At 37.5% G+C, this 14,329-nt stretch overlaps 2 protein-coding genes across 3 annotated transcripts in view; both read right to left on the bottom strand.

Moving 5' to 3' along the window:
- INTS2 (integrator complex subunit 2) overlaps window positions 1–3,850 on the bottom strand; it is a 53,570-nt gene extending 49,720 nt beyond the window's left edge. Inside the window, exons 1-3 of one of the 2 annotated variants that reach the window (XM_077745527.1) lie at window positions 3,758–3,850; window positions 2,129–2,435; window positions 1,373–1,511 (exon numbers count right to left, since the gene is read on the bottom strand). In XM_077745527.1, the coding sequence (XP_077601653.1) occupies window positions 1,373–1,511; window positions 2,129–2,435; window positions 3,758–3,767 (456 nt within the window). In that variant the 5' untranslated portion in view covers window positions 3,768–3,850. Of the gene's footprint in view, window positions 1–1,372; window positions 1,512–2,128; window positions 2,436–3,474; window positions 3,648–3,757 lie in introns of those variants that run through there. The other variant, XM_077745528.1, reaches the window with a different exon arrangement.
- Window positions 3,851–8,685: 4,835 nt separating this feature from the next.
- MED13 (mediator complex subunit 13) overlaps window positions 8,686–14,329 on the bottom strand; it is a 109,907-nt gene continuing 104,263 nt past the window's right edge. The window contains exons 29-30 of the mRNA XM_077745625.1: window positions 12,886–12,986; window positions 8,686–12,538 (exon numbers count right to left, since the gene is read on the bottom strand). Of these exons, the coding sequence (XP_077601751.1) occupies window positions 12,406–12,538; window positions 12,886–12,986 (234 nt within the window). The 3' untranslated portion in view covers window positions 8,686–12,405. The remainder of the gene's footprint in view (window positions 12,539–12,885; window positions 12,987–14,329) is intronic.

Raw genomic sequence — 14,329 nt, forward strand, 5'->3', positions numbered from 1 at the left:
GGGCTCAGTCTCAGGAACCATGAGATCATGACCTGAGCCAAAATCAAGCATCAGACGCTTAACTGACTAAGCCACCTAGGCACCCCAAAACTAAACTTTATTATAAATAAACTGACCTTGAAATTCTAACAGTCAATAACTTTTGCCTCTGAAACTCTGGGCTTAGTACATAAGCCATCTCAATATGAAGATACAGTTGAATTACTTTTATAGCAGACCCCTGATACACACAAATTTAAAATTCAGAGTTTCAATTAACCACAACTACCCAAAGGTCCATGAACTAAGTAATCTATCATTTTGCTGACATGCAAAGTTGAGTAGCATTAATTAGCATATAGGAGCAATTCAGTCTAACTAGTGAGTAAGGCTAGCCAATGATCCTACATCCAATTCAGCTTTGATATTCCCTATTCACTGGTATATCCAGATAATTAATGCTCATTCAGTGTCTAAAGAAATCACATATATTTTCCATTTATGCTTTAAAATATTTTATGAGGGAAATTATATCCTATAAGGGTATTATCAAATTTGGTAATTTGTACAAGTCTTGAGCAATGTACCCTTCTTTTTTCTTTTTAATTTTTTTAATGTTTTATTTATTTCTGAGAGAGAGAAACAGTGTGAGCAGGGGAGGGTCAGAGACAGAGGGAGATAAAGGATCTGAAGCGGGCTCCAAAAAATAACCTCTGTAATAGAAAATTCAGAACAGGCATAAATGAGAGAAAATAGTAGAGAAAGAAAGCCTTTAAGGCAAGCATTTAATATCCTTTTAAGCCTTTTGGGGAGCCTTGGTGGCTCAGCTGGTTAAGCATCTGACTCTTGATTTTGGCTCAGGTCATAGTCTCAAGCTCCACCTCGGGCTCTGTACTGACAGCATAGAGCCTGCTTCAGATTCTCTCTTCTTCTCTCTGTGCCACCCCCTGTCCCCATAAATAAATAAACTTAAGGATATGTTTTTTTAATTTTTATTAAAATAAGTTTATTAAGTTTATTTATTTATATATATATGTAGGCTTTTGAGCCTTTCAAAGGAAAACACAAAGCAAACAGAAATATGTGTAGAAGAGCATATAACTTGCCTGGCTTCTTGCCTGTGTCTCTACTTCCTATGTGTAGACACCAAATCATCCACATTTTTAGGTGTGATTAAAATAAATGCCCTTTGGGGTTCCTGGGTGGCTCTGTGGGTTGAGCCTCTGACTCTTCATATCAGCTCCAGCCATGATCCCAGAGTCATGGGATCCAGCCCAGTGTTGGGCTCCACACAGGGCATGGAACCTGCTTAAGATTCTCTCTCTCCCTCCCTCTGCCCCTTTCCCCTACTCACTCTTTCTTTCTCTCTCTAAAAAAATTTTTTTAAATGCACCTTGTTCATAATTGCCAACAGTTCGCTAAGCACAAGACGCAATCGACGAGGTGAATCACTGTGTTCAAACTCTAATGTCAGTCCATGCTGAAGCTGTGATACCAGGATGCTCTCTCCACTGCCTCCTCCAAGTTTATGCCTAATAAAGTACAAATGCGTACAATTATGAGAACACTGGCATAAAAATAGCATAAGATTATCTTTTGCTGAAATAATCTATAAAAGAATGTATGAATTCTTTTCATACATTTCATTTTCTGAAATACTATTTAGTTTGCCTATTTCAGGATGTCACAACCTATATAAGACACCAGCTAACAGTTAACACCCATTTACATGAACAGTTGCTCGCTTTTGGATTCACAATGAGCAGGAAAGGACCAAACAACTGTCCAGAATCTGGGGAAATCAATGTAAGCTTAAAAAGCCTCCTGAGTGATTCCAGTAAATACCTCTACTTTTAGGGGAACTTACCCTACCCACTTCCCACTGAGAGCGACTGGCCGAGTCAGTTTAGCATGAATACAACAGTATGTGTAGCCAAACTTCTCTACACAATGTTTTAGCATATGGAATTCTAGAATTTTAACTATAAATAGAAAAGAACTCAGTAAAATGCTCTCCAAAGCTAGATTCTCAGTCTTTTCTGGGGGAGTGCATCCAATAATAAGTCCTAAAATCTCCAAAAAATATACGATTCCCTCTTCTTTGAGAAATCTGAGTAAATCCCAATCCACACATTAGATAACACATTACCTAAGCTGCTGTTCTTTGCTGGCATCCTGTTCTAAAGCATGAAAGTCCACTGACAACAACGCAACAATGGAGTTGACAGCTTCCACTCCAGAGAGAAGACGAAGGATGAGTTTTTTATCCTGAGCCCAGCTCTGGCTCTGGTCAGCAGGAGCACAAAGTGCCATTCGCACCAAGCAGGGCAGGAGAAGTCTCAATTCTGGATCACTTAAAGATGCCAACCGAACAACATCCACTTTCTGCATTGCCTCAAAAGCAAAAGGGCTGACAAACTGGAGGCTTGTACACTCAGCCATTACCACTGTTGCTCCTAATGGTAAAAAAAACACAAACGAAAGTAGGCAAATAACTCCTACATGTATGAATGCCCCTCTTTTTAAAAACCCTGAGAAGTGTGGTCTATCTTTAATAGGCCTCTATGTTGGCTGTTTCTGGCACAAGGAAAGGCTCCCTATGTTTCTACTCCCACCTAGAAAATGAAAAAGAAAACAGAGTACATTAATATCTCCTCCAGCCCTCGGGATCTTCTGTTCTAATACTTCGTTTGCAAAGAAGAAATATGAAGTCCAGAGAGATTACATTAACAGACATACAGTGATTACTACTAGTAGCAAAATCCAAGGCTAAACCCTCATCTACTAAATCTCAGTACAAGACTTTCTCCACTGCATCAATCATCTGAGCACCACAGTGCAAATAAAAGTAAATGAGTAGGATAGTTAAGAATGTGTTCCTCCTCCATACCTCTTTAGTTCCTTATGCTTACCCAACAAATGTAAAAAACTGTTACCCTTCTATTTCCCATCCTCCATGAATCAATAAAAGCACTGCTAAATCTCACTAGGCAGAAGCAATGCCAGACTCAAAGTTCTGTAGGCCCTAACATTATCCTAATGCCCCTGGATTTCTTGGGGAAAAAATTGCTGTGGAGGTGCAATTAGCTATGGGAGAAAGAGGAGATCCACTTGGGCACTTCTCTGTCTTCACTAATCAGAAGCCAAAAAAAAAAAAAAAAAAAAAAAAAAAAAAAAAGAAAGAAAGAAAGAAAGAAAAAAGGAGGCAGGGAGCAGGTGTCCAATGCCACCCCCTCCAAACCAACACGCTAACAAAATCATGGGTTAACAGAGTCGTGGGCAGAAACGCTACTTTGTTTTTAACGAAGAGGAGCTGGCCTTTTAACACAGGGGCGGGCTGAGGGAGCAGTGGCGCCAAGCAAGATCTGTTTGTGCTCACAGGTCTCGCCCTCAGCCTAACGAGAAGCAACCAGTCCCCCTGGCAAAGAAATGTAAGGCCAGTGACCGACGTGGACCGGGGAACGAGCTGAGGCCTGAGAAACGGAAGTTTCGTACCTCAAGATTTACCCTCCAACCTCCCGGGACTCAACACCGATTCCGCGCCCTAGACACGGGACACGGTAGAAATCGAGAGCGCGGTCCAAAGTTGGGCCTAGGCGAAAATCCGCATTCGCCAACCCCAGCTGTGCCCTGAATCGACCCAGGCACCAAAAACCCAGACGCCGGGACCAATGGGGTCGGCAGTGCGATAGGGCTGGATGGGGACGCCGCACAAAGGCAGACGCCGCACTGAAAAGAGGGGAAAGCCGAGAGGACTGTTTCAACCTGCACCCAGCACCTTCATTCATCCCCAGCGTCTGGCTCCCGTCGGCCACCGTACTGGACCGAGAGGAAGGCTGTCTGCAAAGGAAACCCAGAGACGTCCGCGCTGATGCAACGGTGCGCGTGCGCGGTCCCACCTCTTCCTCTCCGCCCCGCGTAACTTCTTCCCCGGAGAATTGAAGTGCTGCTTTGGGTTTCTTCTTTCAAAACCTATCACTTTTATCCTTTCCGATTAAATCCTTAAGCTCCTCTGAGCTGCAGTCTCATCATTAAAGGATTTTTGTGGCATTTGAGTGACGTAACGTATGCAAAAGAAACGTTAAAGTTGTTTCTAGTGTCCTTTGACCGGAACACTAAAGACTACTCTTTCTATCCTTACCTGTGTCCCCCTAGCACCTAAGTTCTGGAATCCTAGGATTTTTAGGCGAATTTAAAAATCTCTTCCAGATCTTTCGCTCTTGACCTCATACGCTCTCAAGTCACAAGTTAAACATCTGCGTTTCAGGGTTCTATGCCTTCGGGTGCAGGGTTGGGGAATGGGCAGAATGGATGAAGGGGAGTGGGAGGTACAGTCTTGTAGTTGTTGAATGAGTAACTAACTCCGTAGAAATTATAGTCAATTGTATTGTAATAGATGGTAGCTACTTGTACGGTGAGCCTAGAGTATAACATAGAGTTGTCCAGTCACTATATTCTACACTTGAAACCAATGTACCATTGTGTGCCAACTGTACTTAAATTTGAACAAAAACTCCAGGCCCATAGACCTTTAGAAAGCGATGGACAGGATTTCAGGAATTCCCTGGAATCTGCAAAATTGTGAGTGCTTGACACTTCTGGAGAGAGGATCCACAGCTTTCAACAAGCTTTCAAATCTCTTCTAAGCACCCAGAAGAGATTAAAAACTACTAGTCTGTCTATTTTTATACTGTTTCTAGTTCCTGGTTTCAGCAATGTACATTTAGCACCTTCTGTTTACCGGATACTGTGCTACAAGCTGGAAGCAAAAATATTTTACAGAGAGAACTACAGTTTCATACTATATAGTTTCCAAGGCTTTCAGAGTGATAATCTCCTAATAAAGTCTGCTTTCAACATTAAAAATCAACAAAAGAAGAGAAGAGCTAATGTGTGTTTCAGTGTTTCTCAAACTTCTATCCACCTGACCTACAGTAATACATTTCACATTGTGACCCAGGACACACATGCTCATATATACCCATATTTAAATGGAACAAAATTTTTATGCAGTAACATACTACATGCGATACGAACTATTTCATTTCTTTAAATTGCTGGTCACACGGCACACGAATGGCTCAGTTGGTGAAGCATATGACTCTTGATCTTGGGGTTGTTAAATTCGAGTCCCACATTGGGTGTAGAGATTACTTAAAGTTGTTAAAAATTTTTTAAATTTCTGGTCACTACACACTAAAGATTTCACAGTCTATTAGGTTACAAATTGTACAATATTGTCATTTTTAATCTGGTATCTATTGAACACTTGCTAGGCACTAGTATTTTATATCTAATTATCTGAAGTAAGTAACAGTCTCTATATTTGTGTGGAAATTGAGACTGAAAGAGGTTAAACAATTTAATCTCCTTGGATGGTCTTTTCACAGGAGGAGCACGAAGAGAATTCAGACTGGTTTGAGGGATGAATAAGAGGAGAATGGGGATGTGAACTAGTGATTTTCAAAAAATCCTTTTATTTATTTCTGAGAGAAAGAGAGACAGCGTGAGCAGGGGAGGGTCAGAGAGACACACAGAATCCAAAACAAGCTCCAGGCTCTGACCTATCTGTCAGCACAGAGCCCTACAGGGGGCTCAAACCCACAAACCGTGAGATCATGACCTGAGCCAAAGTCAGACACTTAACCGACTGAGCTACCCAGACACCCCAGTGAACGAAGTTATTTTTAAGATCTCTTCCAACTCAAGGGGCACCTGGGTTACTCTGAGTCCCATGCTCTACCAACTGTGCCACCGAGGTGTCCTACAAAAAAGATGTATTTCATCAACTCTGGTGACTTTTTCACATTTTAATATCTCTGATGTTGCAGTGTCTTAAGATCAGTAATGCTCTGGGGCGCCTGGATGGCTCAGTCAGTTAAGCGTCTGACTTCGGCTCAGGTCATGATCTCACGGTTCATGGGGGGGTTTGAGCCCCGGATCGGGCTCTGTGCTGACTGCCAGCTCAGAGCCTGGAGTCTGTCTTCAGATTCTGTGTCTACCTCTTTCTCTGACCCTCCCCTGCTCATGCTGTCTCTCTCTCTCTCTCAGAAATAAACATTAAAAGAAAACTTTTTTAAAAGATCAGTAATGATCTTTATTTTTTAGTGGTACATATAATGATGTCTTACAATTACTGGTGTTTAGATTCGATGAAACATGTTGTGTAGTTCCTATACTTCAAGTCAAAAAAGAACACTCCTTCCTAAGTGAAGTAATTAGTCTCCTCTGACTGACTTACTTTGATTTACCCTTTTCTACTAAACTGTTTTTTAGTTTAGAAGGAAGAAGAGGAGAAACAAAAGCAAAGAAAAAACAATACTGTGTTTCAAGTACATTAGGTCCTTTTATTTAGATTATTGCCAAGTAAATGAGCTTCAAGAAATTCGAAGACCTAGGTATTTAAAGAAAAACCAATTTTCTTTGGAAATTGACTCACAGAATTTTGGAAGTACAAGGATCTCAGGAGTCACCTAACTCAAGTTTTCTCAACATGGAACTCTTCTTTTTGGACTCTTTTACACTGGCTATCTGCAAAGCAGATCATCTCTTCAATAATTTTATGGGTAAAATACTGAATGGAATTGGGTCCAGCCAAGATTCTATAGTATATTAGAGACATCCCTCCAGGTTGATGGAGACAGCTCCATCAATCAAGCCTTTTTTGGTATGACTGTTCAATTAATTATGGATCATCCCAACTATTGGAACACTTTCCTGCTTTGGGATAAAGTTCATTTTCCTTATGGTGGCACTCGAAAGACAGAGTTTTTCAGTCTGACTTCTTAGCACTGGTTTGGATTCCTGCATTATCTATCCCACCATAGTGCCTCTGTTTCAGTCTGTTGGAACTGCTGTTTCCCAAATCCTCCATGCTATTCATGGGCCTTCTCTTCCACTGTTCCTTCAGTCTGAAATCCCTTTATTCTCTTTATGTAGTACCTCCTATGGATCCTTTAAGTCTCACTTCCAGTGTTCCCTCGCTAAGAAATCTTTCCCTGACAAACCCCCTATCAAAGTATCCCTCTTCAATGTTCTCAAGGCTCCCTTTACTTCTTACATCATAGCACTTCACATATTGTACTACATTGTTAAAGCTTGGTCTCTCCTACCAGAAAGTAAGTACTCGAGGGCAGGAACTACAGTATGGTACTTAATACTAGTTTGTTGAATAAACTGAGACTTCAAGAGGTTCTATATTTTGTCTGAAGTCACCAGCTAAAATGTGGCAAATCTAAGAGCACAAGAATCCTAATCTAGTGATTAACTGTTTCTACTGTGAAAATAGCCTCAAGTAATTAGATTGTACAACCTGATTTGAATTTTTGCAGAACTCAGAATTCAACTAAGTACTATAGTTTGAGGTATTTATCACAAAAAGTCTGTTCAAATATTTCAGTGTCCTACTAATGTGCTAGATGTTCTGCTGGATTCTAGATGCATCAGTAAGCAAAACAGACCCAATTTCTGCCATTTATGAGGTCATTTAGTAGGATCAAGTATTCATACAAACTGTGAAAAACACTGTGAAGACACCCTATATTATTGCAATAAAAGTATATTACTGGGGGGGGGCACCTGGGTGACTCAGTCAGTTAACTGACTCTTGATTTCAGTTCCAGTCATAACCTCATGGTTCGTGAGTTCGACCTCCCACATCTGGCTCTGTGCTTTCAGTGCTGAGCTTTGTCTCTCTCTTTGCCCCTCCCCTACTTGCGTTTTCGCTCTCTCAGGATAATAAATAAACTTTAAAAAAAGTATATTACTAGGGGACCTGGTCTGAGACAAGGGTGTATACGGAAAGTGTGAGGGTGTGGAGGAGCCTGAAGGCAAAAATTACCATGGGGCTTTCAAAGAACTCAAATGCCCTAAGAGGCAAGGAGGAAAACACATTCTGAGGCTTGTGGAGAAGGCAGGGGACAGCCATGTTAAGATTTTTGTATTTAGAGCAAGCAGCAGCCATAAAGGGTTTCTGACTACCAAGAAACAAAAAAAAAAATCACAGGTAATATAAACTGTGAGACAGAATAACTTAAGAAGGTAGAAGTTCCAACAACATACATCTATACACCTCCTTTTAAAGGATTATTTTAAAACTTTTGCTGGCAAAAACTATTTCAAAATGGAACTATTTCAAAATTTTGGGGTTTGTCCTTACTCAGCTTAAGTTTGGACAAAAATATTTTAAATGGCTGCTCATACAAAATATTTTTAATGGAGTGTTCATATCTGAACACTTTGTTTCAAAGACATGTGATCAAAAAAAGTAGGATTGAGCTAAGCTTTAAATATCTATAGGTAGCTTTGGACTAGAAAACGGATACCAACTGATGAGCCTAAAAGGAATACGTATGTACATATACAATCTTCCTGTTTATTAATCACTAATATGGTTAGAATCTTTTTTTTAAATAAAATACTTCAGATGGAGATATTAAAAGTACAATTAATTTCTGGGTTACCCCTTTGCACTTAAGACAAAAAAAACCACTAATTTTTAAGTTTAAAATGGAAATATTTTTAACAGAATGAGACACCACAATGAAGGCTTCATGAATAATTTATTCCATTTGAAGTTTTGTTTTTTGTTTTTTTTTTTTTAAAAAGTATAAACCTTTTCATTTCCTCAATCACAATTTGTACAACTCAGTGTTATGGCATTCGGCAGCAATAGTGTTTGTTCCTTATTCTTTTTTTTTTGTCACATAAAAAAAAAAAAAAAAAAAGCAATTGGACCATATTAAGTGTCACTGCTAAACAACTTTAAAACGCCCCTTCATAAAGTGACCAAGCTATTTTGAGAGAGTTGATGCTGACATGTCCAGTAATGACGTTACAATTTGTAGTTTAAAATCAGTAACTTTAAGGTCCACAAATCCAGTTTACTTTGAAAACTAAAACTATTTTAAAACTTCATGAATACATCAACCTGAGGAGTATTTTAGGTCCCAAATCCAGTTTTTTAATTAATACTCCACAAAAGAGAAAACATATATATGAAAATTTAAACCACAGTTCTGGGCCCATTAAAACGCCAAGAAAAACTGAAAGGTTAAGATTTCCAGCTGATTGGATGGGGGAAGGGGGTGAGGGACCAAAAAAAATGTATGTCAAAAACATTTTTCTTTAATTTAGACAAACTAAAATCATATGAGAAAACCCAGACTAAAACATTGCTCATGCAACATTAAATGTATTAATAGACTGGTATGCGATGCCATAGTGGATGAGTAGCAAATTATATGATGCAACAGCATTTAAAAACTTCCTTTTAATGTATTCAATTTGAACATTTTAAATAATGCAACATAGTATTTTGATATTACAGTATTAACATAGTGCTTGATTAAAGATCTGCAAATCTTTGTAGTAACACATTAAGTTAAAAAATTACCTCAGAAGGTAAATATGAAGACGAAAGGAGAATATTTTAATACAGTAATCTGTGCCATACTGACAATTGAGTACGAATACAGCTGAGGATAGTTGACTAAGTAGTAAGAGCTTAATTTTAGTGGTTTAAGAAAAGTTTAGAAAGATTTAAAAATTACAGCTACTTTAAAATTTAAGGATTACATATAAGTACACTTGGTGGCCTTCTGGCCAAACAATAAGGTGTACAGAAATTTATTCATACAGTGTTAATTCACAGTCCTGATAACTGAATGGCTTGCATAAGAAAGTATGGCTAGATGTTTCTTACTGGCTGGAAGCAGACATTATATAACTAATCTTTTTAAATGCCAAAATACTGTACTTCCACCCTGCTTTGTAATGGATAACTGCACAAAAAACAGACATTAGCACTGTAACAAAGAAGTCAAGGTGTTGGTGATCAACTGGTATAAAGTATATATTATTTTGCTTACCATTTAAACAAACAAACAAACAAAAAAAAAACTACCCATACTTGTCTGTGACAGTACATTAGTAAGTCAGATCCATCATCCTGCATAAAAGGCTTAACTTTTTTTCTGAAGTCTCTTGACCTTTTCTAATGGCTATTTAATAATTTTCTATTTAAGTGTGAACTTATATATGAAGGGAAAAAAAAAATCTTATCAGTAAATCTTATATATTTGGGAACTACTTCCTGTTCCCAGATAAAAAGGAATTGTATGCTGGGTTACTTCCTTTATGGCTCCATATAAAAGAAACTGTCAGGGAAAAATTTTCTTAAAATCTATCTTCAAACTGAGGTGTGTTTACTACAAGCTATGAATATTAAACAACTGAGAATACAGCTTTTATTTTTAAAAGTCACTACTGAGCTAAGATTATAAAAAAAGGATACTTTTTATAGAAACTCCAAATAAGCATCTTTTTTCCCTCAAATTTCAGACAAGTTTTTAAAGTATAGAACAAAACATGCCAACATAATCTGTACTGTGCTAGCATAATTTAAAAATGAATGCAGAGATGTGATCTTTAAATTTTAATTTCAAAAATGATGACCCTTGGAATTGCATTATAATTTTGAAGAAGTGATTGAAAACCTTTGTCACCAGTTGTGTGTTCTTTATAGAAAAAACAAGACTTGCTAATGTTTTAATATACACAATCGAAGAAGTTATATTGTTCATAAGAAAGTGATATTTAAGCTAAGCATATAGTATTTACAAAACAAGTTTCAGTCAAAACAAAACAAAACACACTGAATTACAGTTTTGTAAATACAACTGATTTTGTCCTTGTGGAGAATTAGTGAACATACAAATTTGGAATTTTACTAGACTGCTTCCAAGAAAGATTAGGTAGACTTGGTGACTGTGAATTCAAGTCAGCAACACAGGCAGGAAGCTAACTTGGACTCTCTTGTGAGCAGCACTGTAGAAACAACTTTTTAAAGGGGGAAAGCCTGCATAAAAGCATTTATCTTGGCATGTGCAAACAAGAAGGGGGAAAGCTGTATTGAAGGAAGGGGTGAATTAAAGTCCCTAAAATTCAAGTCCCTTCTTTAGGGAGGTGAGATCCTCCTTGGCATATGCCCTGCCTTAATCTGAGCTGTGTTATAGAAAAGTACAGACTCTGGTGTTTGGGACTGCCATCTCCAAACCAAGAAAATTAAATAAATAAAAAAGGCAAAAGGAAACAGGTTAAGTTTAGAAAATGGTTCTTTAACTAGTGGAATAGAGTCTGAATACCAGAATTCACTGAGAATCTATTTACACCACAGTTTGATTGCACACACACACCCATACATATGCATACTCTCACACACATTCCCAATCTTTAATTTAAAAAACAAAAAAAGTCAAACAATCAGAGTGACTGTTCTTAAAATAATTTGTAAAATGCCTAGAGCTGGGCTAAATTTCAACCTTATAGCAGATCCTGAAGATAATTTTCATAATTAATATTCCCATGCCTAGATGTGCCACTGTAAAACTGAAAAAAAACATTTAAGCATGTAACATTAAACACCAAAATTAGTTTAAGCATTCAGTAGCAAATGTTTTTCTTGTAAAACTAAGTTTCTTTCACTGGAAATGGCCTGAAATATTAGTCATAGCCCTAAACCATAGTACAAAATATAACTGAAGAATTCTCATTTTATTCTAAGTTAAACCACCCAACAATATCACTTGTATATTGCCATCATGTTATTCTGTAAAGGTGTGATATATAAAATGCTGTAAGATCCGGTACCTTTTCAATTTATAAACACAGTGAACTTCATTACTGTACATGTACTCTGCAACTACAGCTTAGCTGTAAATCCTCCACACACAATGGTATGGACATTATTTCCCCTCTATCCCCATTAAACTGTACATCGAGACAATACAAATTTACTGTCCCACCCACCCCCTTACAAAAAAATAATACTCTAAAAGCAACCCTACTGCAACTTTTTAATTAAGACGATTACATATATTTTAGACCAATTGCTTTAAAGCAAGAAGGCAGTATAAACCTTCTAGGAAAATTTTTATAAAAGAGGTTAAGAAATATAAGACAATTTATACATTTAAAAACTTACAATAAATAAGAGATGCAGGCATTTTTGAATACTAGATACTATAATCCAATACATGAACATCTTGATGTTCTGAAGCCATATGTTGAAATTCATTGTTCCTCATGTTTCCTCTCCATGCTTTTAATATTCATTTAACATGACTGGGTACTATGGCTCATTACTTTTCACAAATACTGTGACTGGAAAAAAAAAAGGTTAATTTTGCTACGAAAATGTTATAATACGTTTTGTATGATCAGTCATCATCCTAAAGAGTTCAGTACAGTCAATGAAAAATAGCAGGGTTATAGCCCCTCCCCCCAAGTCAAAACAATATTTGTTGAAGTAATAAGAATTAGACCCCATCACAGATGACTTTCACTGAGAAGATAATTATAACTTAATCTTGCAGTGAAATATCTTTTTTCCTTGTTCTCTTCTTCCACAGTTCCATCCAATGAAGATCACAGCATATTCATGATAAAGTTATATAACTGATTCAGCACCACAAAATGAATTGGGAGACATGAGCGTCTGTCCTGGATTGCAGGGTCACAGGTTAGCCAGGAGAGTGCATTGTACTGTTCCAAAACAAACCTGAAAAGTAAATAAACTATTTAAGTCCCATATGTACTTACACTGTAGATTTTTGGAAAAAGATTCCACCTACAGCATCTAAGATTTAAAGCCACTCTTAAAAATGATAGGAGGTATGGAATAGAGTCCTTGAGGAAATTAAAGAATAATTTTCAAAAAAAAGTATCCTCAAAAGCAGATTACACATGCTAGAAAGAAAAGCACTCATTCTGAATGATGTAATTCATCTAGAAATCCAAGGGTACACAGCTATAAATTATTGACAAATATGAGAAAAATACATAAGGATCATTATATACTCTTTCAAAGTTGCAATGAAGAACCCTTAATGGTATAAAGAGCTATACCTGAGGACATCTGAAGTCTGATTTGAGTCAAGTGGGTGGGAGTGTTTACTGTGAAGCAGCTCGTCAGATTGCACTGAAGGCACGTGGAGGTGCAAAGAGGCCTAAAAAAACAGGTAATGAGTCAGCCAAATGAAAAAGTTCTGTAGGTTTTACCTTATTTTCCAAGGTCTCGTCCTTGATGAAATACATTTTAGACCTATATAATGAATGGGCACCACTATAAAATGTTTGTTCTTCTTGCTTAAGTGCATAACTTATATTCAATCTTAATTTTCCTAGGTTCTATTGTTTTTGAGACCACATAATCTTTAACAAGTTTTTTAATAGTTACTTTAAAAGTTACTTAAAATTACCTATTTTCTGGGTGCCTGGGTGGCTCAGTCAGCTAAGTGACCAACTCTTGATTTCAGCTCAGGTCATGATGTCACAGTTCATGGGATCAAAACCCAAGTCAGGCTCTACACTGACGGTGCAGAGCCTGCTTGGGATTCTTTCTCTCCCTCTTTGCTGCCCCTCCCCTGATTGTTTTCTCTCTCTCCCTCAAAACAAATAAATAAACATTTAAAAAAATAAAGTAAAAAGTAAAAAAAGAAGTTTTCTATTTTCTGCATGTAACATGCCTAGATGTATCAAGTAAATGTTTAAGGAAGCACTAAACTGATAAACCTGAACAGTCTGTCTACAGGTTACACAGAACTTAGACTATGCAAATACACCTAAGTCTAGCACTGAAAAAGTTAACAGGAGTCAGCATATGCAAATATACTACATACAAAGCTACAAATTTTATTTTTTTTTAATTTTTTTATTTTTTTAAATTTTACTCATTCTATGTTTTCTTTTTTTCTTTTTTTTCTAGGAGAGAGAGAGAGAGAGACAGCGTGAGCAGGGGAGGGTCAGAGAGAGGGGGAGTCACAGACTGAAACAGGCTCCAGGCTCTGAGCTGGCAGTCAGCACAGAGCCCGACGCGGGGCTCGAACCCACGAACCGCGAGATCATGACCTAAGCGAAAGTCGGACGCTTAACCGACTAAGCCACCCAGGCGCCCCACAAAGCTACAAATTTTAAACAAAACTACCTATGGTGGAATTGTAAGCACTCTCATACAGTACACAGAATGCCTTCCTTTGCCCATGCAATTTCATAATGGAGGCTTAGTAACAACTGCCACACCCATTTTGGTAAGACAATGAAGAGAGGAAGAAAGGAATGTGGTACTCTCCTTCACACTTCAATTAAAGAAAGTGAATCATTTTGTTTACTGAATTAATATATAGAGTGTTAAAAAAAACTATGAGAGATGGTGGTATTGACTGCAGAATATTAGGAGACCCCATTCTGTATAATGTAAAAGGTACTATTTTGAATTTAGGTGATCTCTACACTGGAATATATGTTATAAACTCTTGTGTTATATATTCAAGAATATTACCAAAGAAATGTA

The sequence above is a fragment of the Crocuta crocuta genome, unplaced genomic scaffold (assembly GCF_008692635.1).
Source record: "Crocuta crocuta isolate KB4526 unplaced genomic scaffold, BGI_CrCroc_1.0 scaffold333, whole genome shotgun sequence".
Classification (NCBI taxonomy): domain Eukaryota; kingdom Metazoa; phylum Chordata; class Mammalia; order Carnivora; family Hyaenidae; genus Crocuta; species Crocuta crocuta.